Source organism: Aphelocoma coerulescens, chromosome 9 (assembly GCF_041296385.1).
Source record: "Aphelocoma coerulescens isolate FSJ_1873_10779 chromosome 9, UR_Acoe_1.0, whole genome shotgun sequence".
Classification (NCBI taxonomy): domain Eukaryota; kingdom Metazoa; phylum Chordata; class Aves; order Passeriformes; family Corvidae; genus Aphelocoma; species Aphelocoma coerulescens.
The window spans coordinates 3,220,880-3,244,178 of record NC_091023.1 but is presented as its reverse complement, the minus strand read 5'-3'; the positions used below and the strand labels follow the sequence as shown (position 1 = coordinate 3,244,178).

General features: G+C 47.1%; 2 protein-coding genes across 5 annotated transcripts in view; both read right to left on the bottom strand.

The window, feature by feature from the left end:
• Positions 1 to 11,501, bottom strand: part of UBXN7 (UBX domain protein 7) — a 34,449-nt gene extending 22,948 nt beyond the window's left edge. For 3 of the 4 annotated variants that reach the window (XM_069023862.1, XM_069023861.1, XM_069023863.1), the window contains exons 1-5: positions 11,375 to 11,501; positions 7,686 to 7,833; positions 5,444 to 5,511; positions 2,537 to 2,602; positions 337 to 449 (exon numbers count right to left, since the gene is read on the bottom strand). In XM_069023862.1, the coding sequence (XP_068879963.1) occupies positions 337 to 449; positions 2,537 to 2,602; positions 5,444 to 5,511; positions 7,686 to 7,833; positions 11,375 to 11,501 (522 nt within the window). The remainder of the gene's footprint in view (positions 1 to 336; positions 450 to 2,536; positions 2,603 to 5,443; positions 5,512 to 7,685; positions 7,834 to 11,374) is intronic. The other variant, XM_069023869.1, reaches the window with a different exon arrangement.
• Positions 11,502 to 14,180: 2,679 nt separating this feature from the next.
• On the bottom strand, positions 14,181 to 22,510 carry RNF168 (ring finger protein 168). The gene is made up of 8 exons (XM_069024579.1): positions 22,370 to 22,510; positions 21,995 to 22,065; positions 21,118 to 21,461; positions 19,963 to 20,039; positions 18,633 to 18,809; positions 17,838 to 17,962; positions 17,465 to 17,552; positions 14,181 to 16,969 (listed from the first exon to the last, which is right to left on the bottom strand). The coding sequence occupies exons 3-8, from the start codon at positions 21,416 to 21,418 to the stop codon at positions 15,902 to 15,904; spliced, it is 1,836 nt and encodes a 611-aa protein (XP_068880680.1). The 5' UTR covers positions 21,419 to 21,461; positions 21,995 to 22,065; positions 22,370 to 22,510; the 3' UTR covers positions 14,181 to 15,901.
• Positions 22,511 to 23,299: the final 789 nt, after the last annotated feature.

Below are 23,299 nucleotides of genomic sequence, written 5' to 3'. Positions count from 1 at the left end.
GGAGACAGCTCAAGGGACGCAATCTTCCCATTCTGACCAGCCTCCCTTGCTCACTGAAGTCTCCCACCACGTGTGATTTGCCACACTGGTACTGAAACATAGAACAACGTGGTCTGCATGGTCAGCAGTTGGACTCGATGATCCTTGTGGGCCCATTCCAGGTGACACCATCATCAGTGAAGTCCTTCAATGTGTCACCAACATTCCCATATGCAGTCCATCAAATATTTATCACTGCCCAGTCTTTTGCAACCTTCTGATTGTCCGGCCATGGATCCATCCTGACACCCTCCCAAGCCACCCTATAAGGATCTGCACCCAAATGTGAGCCCTCACCGTTTCAAAGCTGCCTTTGTGCATCAGGTCAATGGGAGGTCTGAAGAGGTCTGCCAGCGTGGTCAGCTTCTTGTCCACTGCCCCTCCGTTCCGGAGCTCCTGCTCCTGCCGGACTGCACAGCCCCAAGAGGAAAGGGAGCAGAATTAGACTGAACATACTCACAAGGGGGATTTATTACTGGCTAAATGCTCAAACAAAGAACTTCTGGGGTGAAATTCCCTCGAGCTCCCAGGAGGTGTGGGGAGAAGAGGGCTAGAGCAGTTAGTGGGAGGAATATGAGCACAGATCCTAGGATCTCTCTTATGGAGTCACAGGGTTAGACCCCACAGAACAAGATTAGCTGGTGTGTAAGGGCAGAACCCCTTTGCCTCAGCTTTCTCATGTGCTTTCACTTTTAAACAACGTCTTAATAAACCTGAGGGGTCACATACCAGTATTTGAAAACAAATGAGCAAAAAAAAGCTGTGACTTGTCCCCAGTGATGCTTTTAAATGGGAAACTGAGCTAGACTGTAGCAATATAACTTTTAAAAGGAGTATTTCTATTGCAGTGTTTCCATTAGTTGACTGTGGGGCAATCCCACGGGAAAGAAAGAAATGAACGGATTTAGTTTACACGGAGAAATCTCTTTGGATGTTTCTTTTAAAGCATATCAATTCCATCTGAAATAATACAGAACACATTTCCTGCACAGACATGACCAGGGACAATAAAGGTAAGCCACAGCAGATATGTGATGTATTTTATAGAACCAGGTCAGCTGAAATGGGCAATAACTATCCCATGGCTAAAAATTTTCCAGTGTGGAAGGAGCTATCAATGGTCCAAAGCATAAAAACCACGCCTAAGCAGACACACAGGGAATAAAGCATCCCTGTGGAGCAGCCCTAGGAGCCAGGAGATAATCTGGAATTTCATGGCTAGGGCTGCTTTTCCAGACAGTGATGTCCACCTGTAAAGTTCTGCCAACAACCATGATAAAGTCTCACCAAAAACCCTCACACTGTATCTCTCACATGTTGGGCATCTCTAAATGTCTTAAGAGTGGACTCACAGGGTGGTATGGTTTGGAAAACACCCTAAAGATCACCCACTTCAGCCCCCTCCTGCCATGGGCTGGAACACCTTCTGCTAGACCAGGTTGGAAGATGGTGAGAAAAAAATTAAGGGTATTGATTCTGTACATCCATTCTGTACATTTTCATTTACACAGCTGCCAGTGATTTCAATACGTGGGGTGTTCACCATTATTGGAAAACCCTGACCAAACCTGTCAGGGCAAAGAAAGTAACTATCAACACACATTTTCAGTTTGGCAGCCAACCCCTAACTGTGTGGGAACATGGTCCATGGACCCCAGTAACCAGTGACAGGACGAGCAAACGGCCTCAGGTTGCACCAAGGGCGGCTGAGATTGGATATCAGGGAAAATTTCTTCATGGAAAGAGTTGTCCAGCCCTGGCACAGCTGCCCAGGGCAGCAGTGGAGTCCCCATTCCCAGAGGGGTTTGACAGACATGTGGATGTGGCACCTGGGGATGGGGGGCAGTGGTGGCCTCGGCAGTGCTGGGGGAATGGTTGGAGTCAGTCTCAGAGGACCTTTTCAACCTTACTGATTCTGTGGTTACACCTCTGGAACACTCCAGCAACATCAGCACAACAGCCATAAGTCAGCTGTGAAACACCTGGAGCTGTGCTGTCACAGAATCCCATGCTGTGACACTTCATGGATGAAATAACAGCCAGTGCTTTGGCATGTGGAGATTCTGTGTGTGAGCAGCCACGGGCAAGCAGCAATTAAAGCCGTGAGAGCCTCGTGTGTGGCCAAGAAGCCTCAGGGCTACTCAAATGGAATTCAGGTGCCAGAACATCCACTGCCTAGCCAAGAAATATTCAGTGGATAAATTTAATTTCTACTTGGGTGTTAAGATTCTTCCCCCTTTTTTGATCCCTCTAGAGCAGAAAAAGGGGTTTTTTAAGAATTAGCATGACAGTATTTAGCATGCCAAACCAGACAGAATATACTGTGATAATCATGATTCTATATTTCTAATAATGTACCTTGCTATAAAATAGGCAATTTAAAAATGTTTCAACAACTGAAAGCTGTCCTAGCCTATAACAGGAATGATTTCTCCATCTTATTTGCACTAAAAGGAAGAAAATAGAATATCAGGCTTACTGAGCTGTAGACACTTACTGGTTTCTGTCTGAAAATCCCGAAAGCCATCGAATATTGAGCGAGCAGGTCTGCGTCTTTTAGGAGCTTAAAAAAAAATTCAAGAATTATTTCAAAAGTATATTATCAAAATAAATACATATTAGTGCTTTCCATCACATGGGCAGGAAAACAGAATAGGAACCTGAAGCAGGGATGATGTGGGAGTAGAGGTCACTAGGAAGGGCTGGAGATGGATGGAAATAGGCAGGAGGTGGTTTGTAAATTCCATTTCCTAACATGTCCTCCCTCCAGCAAACCTTAGCCCAGAAACAAAACAGTATCAACAATACAGAGAGGCTTAAAACCCCTTCTGATGGGCTCACCAAGGCCCTTCAGCATGCAGTGGCAGTGCAGTCACAGCATCACCTTGTCACAATTCCAGTCAAGATTATACCTAAGGCCTTCAAGTGGATGAAAACCTTCAAAAGATTAAACCCCATGAGAAAATATTGTTTTTAATAAAAAAACACATTTGTTTTTTCCACAATGCATTTATATTCTTTTCTAAACTCTTATCCTGGTCCTGTCCAAACTTCTTGGCTGGACTGAACAGCCACACTCTTCCATTAGACCCAGTGTCACTGTTTGCAAGGAAACCTTCAGAACTGCTTATCTGCAGCTGGACAGAGACCACTATCAGAAATAGTACCCCCAAGTCCCACTGAAATCCTAAGGTACAGCACAACCACTGCACTTAGAAGGAAAACAACTGCCTGCCAAGATTATTCCAGCTACTTATCTCCTTTACTATCAACTGAAAGACAGAACTTTCAAAGCCCAATTGCTACAAGACATAATAAATAATAAACAAATTAAAGATAAATGCATAGTATACCCAGTGGAAATGTGATGATACAGACTATCATGGAAAAAGCAAGCAAGCCTGAACCAGGAAAGTGCTGGGGAATAACACCTCTCAACTCCAGGGAGTAAGATCTCCTTCACCCAGAGTGCTCAGGCACAAGCACAACCCTCTAAAGCCAACCTCAGAACAACTTAAACTCAGTTGGAATAGCAACTGAAGGACCACTTCAGCAAAAGCAGCATGTCCCTGCCAGGCTCAGCTCCAGCCTGGCAGCCCAGGTGAAGAGGCTCTCAGCAGTCCAGGAGAATCCTTTACACTGCATGATGGGATCCATGCATCCAGCAGGGCACAAATATACACGGTCACCTCTTCAACTGGAAAAAGCATGAGCTTATACAATCACCTCAGTATGACCCTTAGAAACTGCCACCTCCCCTGCACTAAGACTAGAGCTGAGACCAATTATCTCTTCAGGTTCAGCTGCTTTGTCAGGCTGCTCTGTGCCAGAAACACAAGTGGCATTGGTGGATCAGAGAGTGCCAGGAGGGTATCACTGCTCCAGGTCACCTAAGTGGTGGTCAGTGACAGTGTGACCGAGATCAGTGTGTAACCAGGTAGGTATAAGAAGGCCAAGCATTAGGGTCAGTAGATCTTAATCCTGGTAACCCACAGGAGTCAATAGATCTCTGTCAAAAACTCTGTTGGGCCACAGGAAAAAGTGCAGAGAGCTCCTCCATTTTCAGAGAGGCATTGGCAGGGCATCTTCCTCTGGATGCACATTTACTGCTGCAGAACTGCCCTCCTCTGCTGCTAAACACCTCACTTCCAAAATCCAGGTAGGATGGGAAGTGCAAGGACTAGATAAACACAGTATGTCTTTGTTTTTGTGTCACTGCATCTGATGGCTGAGACCTTCGAAGTCCAGCATCACTGTTGCTGACAAGGTGGCCTTTCAGCAGCAAGGAGAATCACATGAAGTGACATCAATGAAGCTCACAGAACTGCAAAAGCACTTCAGCGAAAGCAGATACTTTGTATGTCATTCCCTTTTTGCCCAAATGCAAATTAAGTGTGTATTTCAAACGTGGTACTTTATGCATCTCACATCAGTATGCAGAAGTGGAAGCTAAGTTAGTCCATTTCAGTGAGTCATATTCTAAGGAATAAACATATTCTGATGGGTCTGGGGACTGAAGCATATTAAAGGAGTCGAAATTTTCCAGCTCCCAAAACAGACAGGAAAAAAATTGCAACAAGGACTAAAACTAGAAAAGCTAATATTGCTGTCTGTGCTAAGTGCAAAAAGGCAAGTGGAGTGCACCTGTATTGCCTGGCATTGTGTGCTGCCCTCTGAACCACCCCTCAGCTTGTGCATCCTGGCTAAACACTGATCTGATGTTGAAAAACAGAATCAAGACAAAATCAGTTCTGGGCTAAGCCTGAAGCTTGGCCTCCTCCTTTCTAACACAGGAACTAAATGATAGAAAAGAGCATTTCCCACGGGTGTGAGACCACTGCAGTGATGAGCACTTGCATGGCCTTCCTTGGTGAAAAGGGCAAAGCTCTCAATCCATCTGACATGGCAAAAGCCAGCCCAGAAATGGCCTGGTCCACATGAGAAGGACAGAGATAAGAAAAGGAGCTGCATGGCACAGCTTAAAGAGCAAATTAAATTCCTGCTTGAGAAATGGAGAAGGTTATGAGCAACCACACAGTTCAGCCCTTCTTTCTGATCTGTTGTTTCCCTGAGATGCAGGCATTTGTCCTCTTCATTTTCACTCATCAGCCAAGGCTGCATCTTCCATCTCAGCACCTCGAACATTTCCACAGCAGTACCCCACAGTTCTGGGCCCCCAGAACGCAGATGTATACTTAATTAAGTTAATTGGCTGTCACCTCACAAAGTATCATGAAACAAGATTTAGCAAATCAGTACTCCTGGGAATGTAGCATCTCTCTTGTGTGAGGTTTTCAATACCACTGGTGTTACTTCCTCATATTCAGCAAGTTTTGATTTTCTTTTGTCACTTAGCTCATCTCAAGGTAAAAAAAACAGAAACAAAATAAGAACACAAGCCTACCTCCAAACAAGGGCTCAGGCTCTACTAAGATTTCCTGCTTTTGAGGAATTGGAGCTCGTACTTCATCCCTATCAAAGGAGAGGAAACAACAAAGAAAATATCAGAGACAATAATATTCCAAGTACTGTACAAACCACATCTCATTATGCTCCAAGGCTCCTGCAGCTTCAACCAGTTAAAGATGCTGCTGTACCAGTGCACAGAATGAAGAGGTTTGGGATTAAGTGGGACCTCGAGGGAGCATCTGTTCCCACTCATGGCACTGCTGCTGGACCTGATACCCTGTGCACTCAAGAGCTGGCATGGATGACCTTTGATAGAAGATTATGCAAACCCCTGAGTGACTTGATCCCAGGCTTTCTCCATCTACTATTTAAATGTTTTTTCTTCTTGAATAACTTTGTTAGAACTTGGAAAAGTTTCTAAAAACTTAGCAAAAGCTGCCAAATAATCCACTTGCCATCCTCCTTTCCTTGCTAGCTACATAGAAAAAAAAATTATCTTCCTTATTACCAGCTTTCATCTGTCAGAAGACTTTTTTGCTTCCACCTGAAAGTCACACCTCTTTTTTTTCCAGAGGAAGGAAAACAAGGTCAAGATGGCCATTTTCCCCCTTTCTGATGCAGTTCTTGGCTTACACGTGAGGGAGCTTACTTAGCTGGGCTCCCTCACATGTCAACAGCACAGTCAGTTATGCTTGCAGAGATTTACAGATAATCTGAAACCACAATTAGGAGAAGAAAGGAAATCACAAGCATCACTGTGACAATGGTGTGGTCACCTGGCCCACGGATCTGTGTGGAGAAGGGTTCATCCATTCCTACAGCCTGTCTATGAACTCCCTCTTCCCTCAGACTTCCAAGGTGTGAAGTGTGCACTTTGCAGCTCCTGACCGTGCAGGTTTCCAAAAGTACCTCGGCACATCAGCAGGATGCACTAACCTTGCCCTTAACTCCACAGCTTTGACTGCTCTGTGCAGCTAGTTACTCTCCATTTGCACATTTACTGTTCTCTCATCCCAGGAGGAACACTAAGCTGATCAGCACCTGGAGGGTGTTGAGTATAAAAAAGAAAGTATTCCAAGAAAAATCTGAAGTCGCTGATGTGTCAGAAGTTGCCTAGAAATAAGAACACTAACCTATATACCTATTTTAACTTTGTTACCTGTCAAAGGTTCAAGCAGGAAGGCACTTCACATCAGCTATAAAGGTTAGCAATAAAAGAATTGTTTAAATTTATACATGTGCTTCATGAAATATGAGGCAAGGATTTTCCTCTGTAAGTTAGTTGTCTTTTTCCTGGAGAGGAAGATTTTCCTAAGGACAAAAGCCTGGCTTATGTTAAATTTACCATATTTAATGAATGTGATTTATACCTCTCAAGATATTCCCTTTATCCCAAGCAGTCACATTAATAGGCAACACTGAGACTCTCTGCCATGCTTAAGTGGAAATTCTCTTCCCTTTACAGGCATCTGATGTTTGAGAGACTGATGAAGGTGTTGAAGTTGCTGATTCCTCTGCATACTGGTGTACAGGGCCTGGCCTAAACCACCACAATAAAACCCTCACAAGTCACACTCTTCTCCCAGGTAACAAGAGACAGGATGAGACAAAACGGCCTCAAGTTGTGCCAGGGGAGGTTTATGGTAGATATTATGGCAAATACCTTCACAGAAAGGGTTGTAAAGCACTGGCACAGGCTGCCCAGGGCAGTGGTGGAGTCACCATCCCTGGAGGTGTTCAAAAAACATGTGGATGTGGCATGTGGGGACATGGATTAGTGGTGAACGTGGTGGTGGTGCTGGGTTGATGGCTGGCCCTGATGATCTTAGAGGTCTTTTCCAACCTGAAATTCATGAATCTATGAAATGGGAGTAAGGTGGCTTCATTTATAAGAACCAAACAAAGAGAACTCTCTAACTGCCAAATTAGTGTAAAGCAAGATTGCTGAAGCAATTTAAAAATAAGACTCTCTTTTTACTGGATCCCCACTTTAATGACTCAGGCTTTGTTTGTAAAAAAAACCAGCAGGCTGAAATCTACAGAAAAATTCTGAAGTACATGCAAGAGACTCACTTCTGGTCTACAAGCCAGAACAACGCTGGAGCAACCAATTTAGCAAGATCAAAGCAGTGTGTATTGCTGTGAGTGCACAGTGACAACTGCCTGATTTGTTGTGCTTTCCACTGTGACATTTGTAGGACGGGCTGGTTTGCACAGCCGTGTGCCCGGGTACGTACTCGGGGTGCGGGCGAACAGCAGACACCGCCGCGGAGCTGGTGCTGGGCTCCTCTGCTATCCCTCCTCCATCCAGGAACATGGTGACAGCCATCTCCAGGTTGTTGTTGCATGCTTCAAGCATATGCTTCCCCACGCTTTCACTGGCACCTGGAATGCCAAAGGGAAATCACAGCGTTTTGACTGGAAGCGCCCACAACAGCTTTCCCTCTCAAAGCATTAATAATTAGGAGGAACAGTTCATCAGCTGCCATTTATCCCCGAAGCACAACTGCGAACGGAGACAAACATGCAGAGCTCAGGGGGAAGGGAATGCTTGCAGTCAGGACTGCCAGGCTTCTTCCTGCCAGCAACTGAAAACCTAGTGGAAACCATCTGAGGAGTTTCAGCATGATCTGGATTTTCTTCTAGAGGTCTGACACTTTCCTGGTACATGGACCTGTTGGAATGAGTCCAGAGGACACCACGAAGGTGCTGCGAGGGCTGAAGCTCCTCTGCTCTAAAGCCAGGCTGGGAGAGCTGGGGGTGTTCACCTGGAGAAGAGAAGGTTCTGGGGAGACCTTAGAGCCCCTTCCAGGGTCTAAAGGGGCTCCAAGAGAGCTGGAGAGGGACTGGGGACAAGGGATGGAGGGACAGGACAAGGGGGAATGGCTTCCCACTGCCAGAGGGCAGTGTTAGATGGGATCTTGGGGAGAAGTTCTTCCCTGTGAGGGTGGGGAGGCCCTGGCACAGGGTGCCCAGAGCAGCTGTGGCTGCTCCATGCCTGAAGTGTCCAAGGATAGACTTGGAGCAACTTGGGATAGTGGAAGGTGTCCCTGCCCATCACAGCAGGTAGAACAAGATGAGCTTTAAGGCCCCTTCCAAGCCAAACAATTCCACGATTCCATGCACTTTCCAAACACAAGCAGGCCTACACAAAGAAAAAAGAAAACCTGACTTAACATTTTAACAGGAAGAATATTGAATCAGCTGCTAAAGTTTTTTATGCACTTGTAACAGACATTTAGAGATGGAAGAAAAGACACCCTGATTTACTGATTCTGCTGAAAAGCAAAAACGAACCAGCAGAAGCTCAGTTTATGTAAGAAGGGGAAAAAAGCAGCCAAGAGGGAGAAAGTAGTACTTGTCTACAGAATTCTTTGTATAATGACTAACATTTATTCAAATCACATAATCATGGAATGGTTTGGCTTGGAAGGGAGCTTAAAGCTTATCCAGTTCCACCCCCTGCCAGGGGCAGGGACACCTTCCACTACCCCAGGTTGCTTCAGGCCCTGTCCAGACTGGCTTTGAACACCTAAAGTACAACTAATCCCAGTTTTTGATGTTGCTGCTCAAGATGAAGCAACAGTTCCTAACATCACCTGCAAGTCCCTCCTCAGAGGACGAGCCTCTACCTCCCAACTTCTCCTCAAAAACCATCCCATCAGCAAAAGCTCCCTCAGGAGAAGCAGCTCTCTTGCAACCCAATTCTTTACAGCACCTTCTCCATAGGTGGTGGACTGCCAAAGAGCTTATTTTCCTTTGGAAAGGCTGGTAGAGAGGAAGAGTGGCAAAATGCAGCTGAACCAGTCTGGGAGCAGCTTTGTGATCTGTAGTAATTCTTCCTAAGTTCACAGCAAGTCACCAAAACGATGAAAACACTTTGCCCAAAACCAGGCTCACAGATAACATCAGTCTGGGTAAAACATACTCAGATGTTTCCCAGATTTTCTGAGAAAGACTCGGGAAGCTCTGGTTTGAACAGAGAATACACTTTGAAACTGTGGAGATCACTCAGTTCTAAATAACCTGCACATCAAACTGCTGAGAAAGCCAAACTGACTGAGGGAACTGGTTTCCCAAAACACCCAACCTGCCACAACAAGCACACTGGGATGACAGTCAGCTGTATTTTAAGACCTTAACTGAGCTGAAGAAAGTGCAAAATAAAAACTAGTGACATCCCAAAAAACAATGAGAAGTTCAGGTTCTTCACTCAAACTATTTTTTGGCATTTTCAGCTCTTTTCAATGTTAACTGTAGCAATGAAACCACACCTGTGAGCCTAGAACACACACACACACCATTCTACACCTCACTGTAGAGTCATGCAAAGCCATTCATTTGCAAGAACAGGAAGAAAAATGATAATTCAACCCTCTGCTGTTATTTACAAAGACACTGACACAGAAAGTGCCTTCACTGGTCCATCATCATTCCTGAGGAAAGTGCCAGCATATCAAAGCTTTCAGTCCTTGTGCTGGAAAACAGAAAATTCTAAATATTTGTTAAGTTTCAAAGCAAATTTCACAGATATCCCATCATTTCCTTGAGGAAGACACGCAGGAGTTACATTCTCTTAGCAGTACTTTCCTGGATGAGAGCACCAAAGAAACCCAATTCTGCCACCAGGACCAAAGAAAAGCGTCAAGGACTATTTCTCCTCATCCCTCATGCTGGAGAGTATTCCCTCAGCCTTTCCCCCACAGACAGGAGTGATTGCATACACTTACAACTCTGAGAAGAAAAAGCTACTAACACAAAGCACTGAGCTGTGAGCACCTGTCACACCACACCAGCATCGGCCAGACAAGCTCCCTGACAACACAACCTTCAGATACAGCCTTCAACTCTGTTACAGGGAAAACCAAAACTTCCAAACTCCACTTAATGGTGGATGGGTGAAGCCCAGTAGGCTGTATTTTTCCATTTCTGAAAGCACAGAGGGGTTCTCTTATGTTGAGCACAAAACGTGTCTAAACATAAAAGGTGTCAGGAAGAGGAAACCAGCACAGCTCTGCCTGTTCTCGTTCAGGTTTTAGCAAATATCTCCCACATAGGCATGTATTACTGAAAATATATTTGCTGTGGGTTCTTTTGGTTCAAAGGGTTTACTCTACAAAGATTCTTTAGGAATAGCTGAGAGATCAATAATTTCCCTGCTTACATCCTGTTGTGGATTTGAGTGTGTCCAAGTACAGGGACACAACCTGAAACAGAGCTGGTCTGGACAACCGAATTAAAGCAGTTTCACTTCTCTTTGGCTGTAGAGTTAATACATCTTATTAAACACTCCTGCAGTATCTGACATACAAATCCATCAGCCAGGGGTAACTACGGTGAAGCAGATTAAACACAAAGTGGGTCAAGCGCTCCAAGTACACAACCTGAAGCAGGAGCTGTCACCTGACGCGAACTTCCACGGAAAAGCGACCTGCTCTCTGCGTTTGCGAACTCAATTCGCCGCAAGTCGCCCGTGCTATAGGATATTTCTGTTTTTCCAAAGGCGGGCTCGGGGTTCAGCTCCCGGGTCCCTGCCGGCCGTCAGCAGGAGCGGGAAGCGGCTCCCGGGGCGGAGCGCAGGCGGGAGGGAGGGGAAGAGGCAGGGAGGGAGCAGGACACGCACCCGCGCCACCGGGACAACCGAGAGGAACCGCCGCTCAAAAGGAGGCGAGCTCTCCGCCGCGCAGGGAGCGGGGCCGGGCCCGGGGCAGCCCCGCGGCGTTGGGCGGCCCCCGGGGCGCGCCCGCGGACAGGCCCTGGCACCGCCGGCGCCCAGCGGGGGGCGCTCCGGGGGCAGGGGCAGCGCGCCCGGAACCGCTCCGCCTCGGCCCGCACCTCCCGCCCCCGGCCCGCCGGCAGTGGGTGCCGGGCGGGACGCTCCCGAGGAAGCTCGGCGGCCCCGGCGCGCCCCGCGCCCCGAACCCACCGGTGATGGCGGTGAACTGCTGGACCAGCGCCCTCAGCGCCGCGGCGCCCGCCGAGCCCCCGGGCGCCGCCATCTTGCCGCCGCCGCACCACAACACACGCGCCGCCGGCCGGCGCGCGCTGCGCATGCGCGGGGCCCGCCCGCGCGCGCGCGCGCCCCTTCCCCCGCCCGCCGCCGCCGCGAGGGGGCGGGGTCTCGGTTGCCGTGGTAACGAGCCCCGCCCCTTCGGCCGCGCGGGAGGCGGGAGTTGCCGTGGCAACGCCCTCCTTTCCCCCCCGCCCCCCCGCCGCCTCAGCGGCTTTCCCTGGGAATCCTCCCGGTATTCCCGACCCGCCGCTCCAACGAGCACGGGCCTCAGCGGCCGGGCCGGCACTCGCAGGACACGCGCCCGGGATTCCCACGCGGATTTACTCCCTCACAGAGGCCCAGCGAGGCACAGCGAGGGGCCGGGCAGGCCGCGGGCCGAGTGCGGAACAGGTCCAGGTGCTGTGACCGGAGAGACGCCCAGGAATACCTCTGACCACCAGCACAGGCGCGGGTACCTGCTGGAGAGCAGCGCTGCGGGACCTGGGGGTCCTGATGGGCAACCAGCTGTCCCCGAGCCGGCAGTGTCCTGGGGGCCAGAAGGGCCAGTGGGATCCTGGAGGGCACTGGGAAGAGCACTGCCAGCAGGTCAGGGAGTGATCCTGTCCCTCTGTTCAGCCCTGTGGGGCACACCTGGAGTGCTGTGTCCAGCTCTGGGCTCCTAAGGAGAGGAGACACCTGGAGCTGCTGGAGCAGGGCCCGCAGAGGCTGCAGAGATGAGGAAGGGCCTGGAGCATCTCCGTGCCCAGCACAGGCTGAGGGAGCCGGGGCTGCTCAGCCTCGAGAGGAGCCCCAGCTGAGAGGGGCCCTCAGCCCTGGGTGGCCCTGGCTGCAGGGAGGGCTCAGGGCAGGGCCCGGGCTCTGCCCCGGGGCCCAGCAATGGCACCAGAGCAACGGGCAGGGACTGACCCCAGGAAGTTCCACCTGGATATGAGGAAGAACTTTCCTGGGCAGTGCCTGGGCCCTGAACAGATCCCAGAGAGGCTGTGGAGTCTCCCTCACTGGAGATATCCCAGAGTCTCCCTCACTGGAGATATGCCAGAGCCATATGGACACAATCTGTGCTGTGTGCTCTGGGACGGCCCTGCTGGAACAGGGAGGTGCCACCAGGTGACCACTGTGGTCCCTTCCAACCTGGCCCATCCTGGGATTCTGTGGGGCAGGACCTGAGGTGGTCAAGGAACAGCTTGTCACCCTGCCATCACTGTCACAAAGCCAGAAGAGGAAACGCCTAGATTTGTCCCCAGCCACCGTGCCAGGTGTTTCTGATCCCCAGGCCACCCAGAGAAATGGCAGGAAAGGAATGTTTTACTCCTTGCCTGTTTCCCGGCACAGCAGGAATGTGGCTGCCTTGCTGCTGAACACCTTGCCAGTAACACTTGTCAACTCTGTGAGTACCACAGAAAGCTGAGGTTCCCCTAGAATTCTAAACACTTAATACCTCACTGCTATGGAAACAGGTACATCTGTTCCCTTATTCCCTCCCTGCTTCCCAACCCCACACCAGCTCTGGTGCTCAGGCGAGCAACCAAGCCTGTGAAGTATTTGGGGTTTTGGCGCTTGCTTTGTTTTTCCTGGCAGCTGGATGAGTTGAACTTGTTCACAAACAGCACAAGTGAATCACCAGGGTGAAGGCAGGTGAGCAGCACTGAACCATTACACCAGCCCAGACACCCCAAATACAGGCTCCTGCTTCACTAACAGTAGTACAACAAAGCTGATTTCACCTGCTTCAAAGCTCCCAGACCACAGGGTCAGAAACAAGCTGTTGGAACAACCAAGATCCACTCAGCAGTGACCAAATCCCACCCTCTAACAATGAACATCTAAAATAGGCCAAATTACGCCTGGTGAGGAGTACTGTGCCATGGATATGGTGAGGAATGGGATCGTTTGGGGGACCTGAGGGATTGCAGCACTCCACCTCGGATAGGGCTGCTGCTGTAGGTGACAGGTTTTGTACACTTTGCAGTTAAGTTTGGGTTTTATCTAACAATTTTTAGTCCTGCTTTTTTTTGCATTCTGTTTAAAAACAATAACAATTCTTATGTAAGAGGCCCTTCTGACACAGACAACGTTCAGCGAGCTGGAAAACACAAATATCCCCCAAATCCTTTAACACACCCTCTGGTGCAGATACACACACCCCAAAAAACAGTTATGAGCTATCTCAACCTTTGAAAGGGCAGGTTTTGTAATTTTTGTTGTGATTTTCAGTGGAATCTCAGCAGCAGGATTTGCCATTGCTGTTAAGGGAGTAAGTCTGTGCAAGCACCCCCCTTACGGAACTCCTAACTGGGGTTAGTTCAGTGCATGTCCCAAGTCTTATATAAAAGAGGGACACAATCACACACTGAAAGGGAGAAGAATCCATGGAACAGCTTGTGGAGGAAAAGGGAATGAGGCTGGTGTGAAATGCAGCAATCCATGTACTGGGATGTGATTTCATGCCACTTGCACAAGGTGCAGTGCTGCCAGAAAGGGAAATGGCCCCTTCTCCCTCACCCTCTTCCCCCTTAATGCTTCCCCTACCCCTTTAACATCTGGAATTAATTCATGGGGAGTCCCCAGGTACCAAAGCTGTCTCTCAGGCATAAACTTAGAGAGTTTGGGCAGCAAATAAACACTCTCCTCATCTGCTTTGAAGAATGAGTTTGTTTTTTACAGGCTTACCCTGACTGGAGAGGCTGAAGGTCACCAGGATGGAAACAGACATTAGCTCTGCCTTAAAAAAAAACTTTAATTAATTTGTTTTGATGTCATGGGTAAGACAGAAAATAATCCCAACTGTGGTAAGGATTAAAGAAAAACAGATCCATATTGAAGGAAGGCTTCCAGAACAATGGCTGAGGCAGAAAATCGAAGGATTTGCCTCTGGTCACCTGCTGTAACTGTCTCAAAAAACATCTCTGAACAGAACATTTATTTGTGAGAAGCCCAACAATGATAGAGACACACAGCCTTCAGGGAAAAAGAAAACCCCAACAATTAATATTTTTGGCTCAGTGTGCTGGTCATGCTTTCCATAAAATTTGGTTTTTTAAAACTTAAACCATCAGAAGATGATAATGAAGAAACAAGTCTGTTAGGAATTTCCCAGAACAGAATTAAACTCACCCATGGGGTTCCAAAAATGGACAAAACTCAAACATTTGCTGACTTTGGTGACTAGCACACACCCTTCAGCACTGCAGCTGGCACTTGGCTCTATTTCAAACACAGACAGTGCAAAAGTAGCTCTGAAGAAGCAATGAAAAGCCAAAATATGGCTTCATAAAACAACAGATGAAACAATTAGCAGGAAAACTTCCTCTGCATAGTAGGATCTGGTTGCCTCTGGACCAGCCTCAACCTCCTACAGGCCTCAGCACCTCCACGTCTAAATTATAAAATTTTTTGAGTTATTTTAGTTTTAAACCCAACAGGAACAGTATTTGGTAGTGCCTCTAAAAAGGGAGGGGAACAGTTACAGCCAGGCAGGGCAGTTATGTCAATTTCTAATTACAGTTATGTCATTACTGACAATTCCAGTTGTCAGTTGCTTTTTTCCTTTCGTTTTAACTTTCTCCATCATAACTGACTTCTGGACTATTGCTGTAATCATACTCAAACCAGTTTGTGTATGAAAATTAAACAGCATTAAATACAATAACACAGTTGTACAAGAGTTAGGTTGCAGAACATTAACAATAAGAAAACAAAAGTCTCTTGTTCTTAACAACAGGGAAAATGGGATCTGCAGGAGGGATCTCTCTGAGTAGAGGTGAATGGGAGCCCACAGCCTTGGCATCCATGAAAGACCCTTGGCTTTGGCAGTGGAGAATGACCTGTTTCTTTCCTCTCTGTCCGAGGGAGGGGTTAGCATACGAGAGGCAAAGAGTGGCTGGCTGGTTACACTCGTGTTAATAGGTGTGCGAACAATGCAATTCCAGAAACAGCCTAAATTCCAGCAACATGCTTCAATTTACAGAACAGTGGTTGTGCTGAGGGAAGCTTCAACCTTGCAGCTGAAAGCCAGCTGGGAATACAGACTCATTTTTCACTTGTTTCCTCCACAGAATGTGCATCTTTTCCATTAAAGGCTTCGGATTCTCATTTTATGATCAGACCATCAGTTATCCTTGTTTTTCAACACTACCAGTATTCACACTCCAAACCATGTAAATGCAAGCTAGAAAATAAGAAATGCTCCGAGTCCTGCAAGAAGCGCTGCAAGTGCTAGAAAATAATATTCAGGAAAAGCACAATTAAAAAATATTACATTTTGGGGGTGTATGTTACTAAAACTTCTCAGAACTCAGAGCACTGCTGCCCAAAGTGGTTCCACTCCAAAGCAACAACTCAGAACTGCTTAGGGAAGCTTTGTCTAGCACAGGAGAACATCACCACATTCCCACTCCAGTTACCATTCCCACTCCACCACATGTCCATGGTTCTGTTGATCTACTCTGCAACAGGGCTTTTAAACATCTGCAGGATTGTCTTTTGCTTGTTCTTAGGCAGCGAACAAATATCATTTGTGTCACTGGTATTAACCACACAATTCAAAACCTTTCCTTCCTTGACGCTGGGGGATTTCACCCGGACCCTGGCGGGGGACTGCCAGTTTTCATTGCAGGAACCTTTCCGAGTCTTGTGGTGATTGGTTTCAGCCTGTGTTTTTGATCCCTTTGAGTCTTTTGCCACCTTGGAACTTCCTTTTCTGGCAGGACAGTCTTTCACAGACAGAGGTGGCTTGGTGCGAAGAAGATACTCGTCTGGAGAGCCCTTCTGTCGGTTAAGTGTCCTTTCCTCCTTGTTGAGCTCCTTCTGCAGCTGCAGAGCCAGAAGCCTGTCCTGCTCCTCCTGCCTGCGCCTTTCATAGAACTGCTGCTCAAAGGCTCTTTGTGTTTGCAAGTTAAAATCATTCATCTGCTCTCCTTGGTCTTCTACACTTTCTGAAAAGGTTCTTCTCCTCTTATCAAGAATGCCCAAGTCAATCGTGACATCAGCTGGGGCCTCCAGTAACTTCCTTTTGGGAATCTCCTTAGAGTTTTGTGGCCTCTCTGGTGTCTCTACATCTGAGTGTCCAGCCTCTTTCCCCAGATCATGCAATGCAGTCTGGCTGTCAGACATCACACAATTCATCCCTAACTCAACAGAGGTACAAGTTTCATCAGACTTTTCAAGGTTTATCCTTTGGACATGTGTTAAATTGCCACTGTCTGACTCAATTCCATCATCTTCTTCTTTGGATGTAGAAAGAACTGTTCTAGACCCTTCCCCTTTTATGGTCCCATGAAGTGCATCTGAAACTCCATCTTCTAAACTATTTGGTCCTGGTGTTTTTTCCTGCTTGACAGTGGCAGTTTCACCTGAAGCTGAGGCACTGAAATAGTTCATGCATGATTCCAAAAATGAATCCTTAGCACCGGAATCTTTATTTACACTGGTCAGCTGTGGAGACAGGGTTGGCATTTCCTCTTGCTCATCCTGCAGCGCAGAACTGCTGCCTTCATTGCTGTTGGTCTCCTGAAGAAAAGGGAGACACCACTAATAAAGTAAATTTATCAAAAGCCCATGGGTGTGAATAAATACCAAATTCACTTCTCCTGGCTGCATTGCCCCTGAGTGCTCTGGGATAGCAACTCAGATACTTCTCTTTTTAAAAAATACATAACTGTTTAATAATAATGAAAATACTTAAAATAACTGCAGCAGGCCAGCTAAAGGACTGAAACCACAACTGCAGCATTTTCCTCTTATCAGTGACTCAGACCAGCTGTGCAGGCCTGCTCATCTTCTTTAGAGGCATCACAGGAACGATGAGACAGACAGCCACGGAATGATGTAAATCAGGGTACACCCTCTTCCAGTAGGCTCCAGAACTGAGAAGCTTAATAAGGGCAATATAACCTGCCCAGTGCTGATGTGCAAGGGGAATAGAGGACTGGAATCCTACAGGCAAGGGGAAAATATCCCAATAATGACTAACTTTGAGATTTATTACAAAATTATTCCAGTTACCGCAGAGACAGAGTTGCTCCTGCCTCCTCCTGTGGTACTAGAGAACGATGCTGATCCCAACATACCATAATTCTTCGGAGACAGATACCTTAAAAGGAAAAAAAAGGACACCCCTTTAAACATTTTGTCCTTGAACTATCAGTTCTTTGCATTACTCAAGATCTTCAGGTTCATTCTGACAAACAAAAAACAACAAGAAGGGCAAGTGTTTCCCTTCTCCTCTTTTGAGGAAACATTTTAACCTTCAACACTTCACATTTGTCCCCAGTTATCTAGGGAAGATGGCCTACAGCATTCCAAAGAAGCAGATGGAGCAGAAGGACACTGAAACAGGCCAATAATTAAAGAAGAAACACTTGGCTGAATGCCTTACTTCTGAATGTCTCCAGAGTTGCTTGGTTTGTTCTTTGCCTTGCCCGAGTTCAGTGGGGATGTCTGAAGGGAGAGGCCGTGTGCTGGTGACGGGCTGCCAAGCACGTGTCCCTCGGAATCCTCGTTCTTCCACGACAAGTAAAAACAGCATTAGGTAAAACAAAACACAACACAAACTGCAGAAACCTCAGGGAACTACTTTGGTTTTGCTGCGGAATTAGTTACTTTTGTCCAAAGAACTCTAGAACTGTGAGTAATGGATGGTTATGGAAAAACACATGTTCCCTGTTCCATACACCTTCCTGGATCTAGCACTGAGGGACAGGAGGCTTTTCTCAAATAAGTACACAGGTTTCATCACTGGGCAGCAAAAATTCAACTAACCAAAACAAATTAATCAAACAAAAAAACCTCCAAAAGGTAAGGTACATATTTCCTGTACGTTCCTTTCTTCCAGTACAGGTTACAGATACTCATTTCTTCCAAAGAAGCATTTATAAAATTATGAGGAAAAGGAAGCATATAGCAGAAAATCAATGTTTTAAAATGTTTCACAATGGAAACATGCAGTACACATGCTGGATTTCAAGTGTGTATTACACAGGCTTCACCCTCCCACTGGTTTTTCAGAAATTAATGGTCAATCAAGGCTTTAAAGTACTTGGGGGCTGATGACAGCTTCCAACTACAACTAAAATAAATTTACATTATTCCAAATTTTAACATTTACTCTTAGAAATCCAAGTTGCTTGCACTATATTGACATTTGCTGCTGTCCCCCTCGATGCTAACTCACCAGACTGTTACTGAGCTGCCAGGCCAGCTCTTCATCTTGCTTCAGCTGCTTCTCCATCTCCTTCCGTCTCTCTTCTGCCAACTTGTGCTCCTCCTCCTCCTCTGCCAGCAGCCGCTGGATGTATTCCTCACTCGCCTTGTTCTCCTCCTGTTCGTGTGCTCGCCTTTCTGCCTCCACCTAAACCAGATGTTTTAAAAAATCCACCTGGTTACTACTGCAGGACCACACTTTACACCAGAACCTCTCAGCTGACACTCCTCAAACGTGAGCCATTCGCTGTTCACAAAAATTTAGCAGTATTTCATTGCACGAGTCTCAAAGGTGTAAGAATCACATGGATATTGTGTGTACAGCCTTGGGTTTGACCACAGTGACAAACCTTTTGGTTTCTGTCAGATTATACCATTAACCTTGCTCACCTGCAAGGCTAAACTCCATTAGTGTTAGTAACAAAAACTAAGATCTCCAAATACATGGATCTACAGAGAAACTGGGATTAGAATTCTTTCTAAGGCTGAATGCCAGCTATTCCACAGCATTTGCTCAACCTGCTTTTATCATTATATATCCCAAAGACAGCACATCTCCCTTCTAGAAGTCCTGCTCTCTTCAAACACACAAAACCCAAAGCAGCAGGCCAAGAATTTTAAATCTGCCTTCCTTACAGCAGACATGTGCTGAGAGATCAGTTACCAGCAACTCCACGAGGACAGCAAAGTACTTCAAGAATAAAGCTTTCTTTGGAAATTCCCCCCAGTCTTCTGCTTCATGTGCTCCTGTAACCACCAGCAAGGAGCTTTCAGGCAAAGGTGCATTCTCACATATTTGCCAACTCTAAATCTTAATACTACTATGTCTGAATTGGAAGAAGGATCCTTAAATAGGCAAAATTGGGAATTCTTTAAAATCTTTTATGATTTTCAAATGAGCACAGGTAACAGAGTGAACAAAGAAAGAAAATGCTGTATGTTCATTACTGAAGGTTATCTAATTGCAGCCTTTTACTTGGAGGGAAATCAAGGCAGCAGATATAAACCCAAAGCCCAAACAGTTCCAAATTTCTACATTTGCTACTTTCATGTACATTGACCGAGAGGTGAGGTAGGAGGTCACAGATCAAGAAAACTTGAGAAATGTCACCTCATGTCAAATACAAAGAAATCCCTCCCATCAATTTAATTCATGATTCAGGAGTGACCAGTAGGTTCTTGCAGCTGCAGTGCCCTTTTAAGTATCTTTATTATTAAATAACATTACAGCTGTTTGTGGGAACAATTCAAATAACTGGATACTAAGCATTTTTGCTTTTTAAATGTATTTTTAGACTTACCTTACTAATTTCTGCTTCATATTCCTGCCTCAGCTCCCCAGGCTTGCTCAGCTGGTGTTGTGGCTTGGGGACACAGACTAAGCAAGAGCAAGAAGAAGAAAAAACAAAGTCAACAAACACAAAGTCATGACAGTCAACCACAAAGGATTTTAACAACAACAAAGGATTTTAACTCCATACCCTGTCATGGAAATGATTTGACTTAAATCAAGCACTGTGATTAAAAAAAGGAAAGAATAAAGCAAAAAATACCAAGGAACAAAGTTTACACAGCAGAAAAGCACGGTGTTACAGTGGCAGGAACAGGAGGTGTTTTCCAAGCACTGTATATAAAGCAAATACAATGGAACAAGCTGCCCAGAGATGCTGTGGCTGCCCCATCCCTGGAAGCATCCAAAGCCAGGCTGGATGGAGCTTGGAGCATCCTGGTCCAGTGGAAGGTGTCCCTGCCCATGGCAGGGAGGTGGAATGGGATGATCTTTAAGGTCCCAAACCATTCCCTCATTCATTCTCTGTTGGTACATGGACCATAACTTGTGTCTTTCACTCTTTTTTATTAAAAATACCTCAGCACACTGCAAGTGAAACAAATTGCCCTACAGCCAACCTATCAAAAACCTCCCCCAAGGGAGCTTGTAACATAATAAACCCCAAAATCCTTCTTCAAAAAGTTAATCAGATTTCACTTCCTTCTCTCTGACACCACAATTTTCAGCTCAGAGATTCTTGTATTGACTGAACCCCTGGAATTTCAACCAAACTAATTAACACCTAAAAATCTTTTAATCACTTCATCTACTTGACAGCAATAAAGAAACCCACCCACAGACTCAAACACTCTGCTTGCACATGCTACAGCTGCAAATGAGCAATGAACAAGGCCAGGCAGCCACACACCAATACCTTGCACCAAAGGCATGAACAAATACCCATTGAAATGACCAGACAATGTAATTTTCATCCTCTGTACTACAAATGAAAGAGGCATTGCCCACCTCCTCCCTGCTCCTTTTGCAGGAGAGCTCTGTCTCTGCCTTGCCCAGCAGTAACGCAGCTGCCTCCCCACAGCTCCGTATTTCCCAACATCTGAAGTCCACCCACAGTAATTACCATGGCAAAGCAGAGACATCCCAGGACAAGTGACATTTCACTTACTCTCCTCATCCAAATCCTGTCCGTTAATCCTCCGCTCGCACGCCTCCGGGTAATTCTTCTGAATCTTCTCCCAGAGTTCCCAGTTGATAAGAGTATTTCTGCGGGCATTGTACCGTGCCCAGGAAGAGACTCGACGCCTACAAAAGGGGCAACAAAGACTGGCCTTTTCCACTGTCATCTGGAAGCAGGAATTACAGAGGGTATGGCTGCATGGCAGTGTGACAGGCTCCACAAAGATCTCCATGCAAATCTGGCAGAGGCAGTCGGATAAGGAAAGCGGGGCCTTGGATTTCGTCGACATATTGACCTGAGCTAGAGGAACAGCACTAGGACAACATCAGGGCCTGAAAGCAAAAAGAAACATTTATGTTCCTTATGGGAAGTAAAAAAAAAAGGAAAATACAAAATGTTTTACAGCTACTTTAAGAAAACATTCATGGATTTAGAAGCCTGCTTAAGTGGCTGCTTTTGCTCAGGACCTGAGAGATTCCTGAGGAAGAAGCAGATCTTTACAGAAGTCATGGAAAAACGACCAGGTTTTCCTACTGTAACAGGTGCTTTGGGGATAGCAAGGAGGTGGTAAGGAGAGAGGGGAAAGAAGGTGAGAGTTCTTCCAGCCACTTCTGTTACTCCCCTCTCCTCCCACCACTCCCTGTCTATGATATGCTGGATACGTTTTTCCAGTCGCTCATTTTTTCAGTATATCCACATCCTTTGAGAGCTGCTTTTGGCACAAGCTTGCTTCCAGCACATTCTGAATGTGAAATACATCAGAGAAGAGCAGCTTCTTTCCCATTCATTCGCTCGCTTAAGCTAGGACTATAAAGCTAAAATACCTTTTTTTCTTAAGATAAATTAAGAATTAAGACTTCAGCACCTTCCTGTATGACTTGAAACTGAGGGGGTCATCTGTCTCCTCACACGGTTTTTCCACTTGACCCAGCAATACTGTGGGAGAGAAAACAAAAGACACACATAACAAAAGAAGAAACCCACTGATTTTCAAGTTACAAGCTTCTTAAACAGGCAGCTTCAGAGACAGGAGGCCCTTGAAAGAAAAGCTGCCATTCCTCACAGAGAACTCGCCATGGAGACAAATACACGTTAAGGCGGGTTTTATTATTTCCGCTATTTTTATTGACAAAAAATAACCCCCAGGGCGTCGGCGCCCAGCGAAAAGCGACCCCTCGTGCCCCCCCGGCCCCCGTCACCCCCAGCCCCTGAGGGGTCCCAGCGAGGACTCGGCACCCACCACTCCGGTGCCCAGGAAAGGCCGCGGCTCCCGCAATGGCGGCCCCGCTCCGCCCCTCACTGAGGGGCCGTTCCCGCCGCCCGGCTGAGGGCTCCACCTCCTCCTCCTTTTTCTCCTCCTTCTCCTCTTCTCCTTCCTCCTCTTTCTCCTCCTTCTCCTCTTCTCCTTCCTCCTCTTTCTTCTCCTCCCCTTCTTCTATCTCCTCCTTCTCCTCTTCCACTTGGTCCGCCGAGGCTGCTGGGAGACAGAGGCCGCGGGCCCTCAGGGGGAAGGGAGGCTCGCCTGTTGTGACAGGACGAGCGGGAATGGCTTCCCACTGTCAGAGGGCAGGGTTAGGTGGGATGTTAGGAACAAATCCTTCCCTGTGAGGGTGGCGAGGCGCTGGCACAGGCTGCCCTGAGAAGCCGTGGCTGCCCCGTCCCCGGCAGTGCCCGGGGGGCCGGGCTTGGGGCCGGGGTTTGGTCGCTGGCTGCGGTCCCTGGCCGCGCTCACCTGGCCGCAGGAGCCCAGGGCACGTCCCGCCTCAGGTCCTCCTCCAGCATCTCCGCCTGCAGGTCAAACTCCTGCGCCAGGGTCTGCAGGCTGGAGTCCAGCTGTGCGAACCGAGCCTCCAGGGACAGCAGCCTGCTTTCTACTCTGGGCGGTGGAAAAGAAGAGTAAGGGAATTTCGGAGGGATCTGGGGCCTTTCTGCCGTGACGTTGCACTGCGAACAGCTCCAGACCTCGTTCTGAGGGTCTTCCCAGGCTTTGTGAGAACAAACACCACTAAAAGTCAAGGGGTTTTGTCACATCCCACGTTTTTTGGCCCTTTTCTGGTGCAGAGATCTTACAAACTCCAAATACAGCTGAAAAGTTAGCATGTAGATTTATCTGCAGCTCTCAGCTGTGCATTATTAGTGTCACAGTTTTTTCTCTAATACATTTTGAGGT

Bases quoted from the DNA above. Each gene is read 5' to 3' on its own strand.
- RNF168 (XM_069024579.1), bottom strand. From the start codon at position 21,418: ATGTCGACGAAATCCAAGGCCCCGCTTTCCTTATCCGACTGCCTCTGC. The intron at 20,040-21,117 runs GTAAGTGAAATG...GCTCTTGCTTAG, and splicing joins ACAGGATTTGGATGAGGAGA to TCTGTGTCCCCAAGCCACAA. The intron at 17,963-18,632 runs GTGAGTTAGCAT...TTGTCGTGGAAG, and splicing joins GGCAGCTCAGTAACAGTCTG to AACGAGGATTCCGAGGGACA.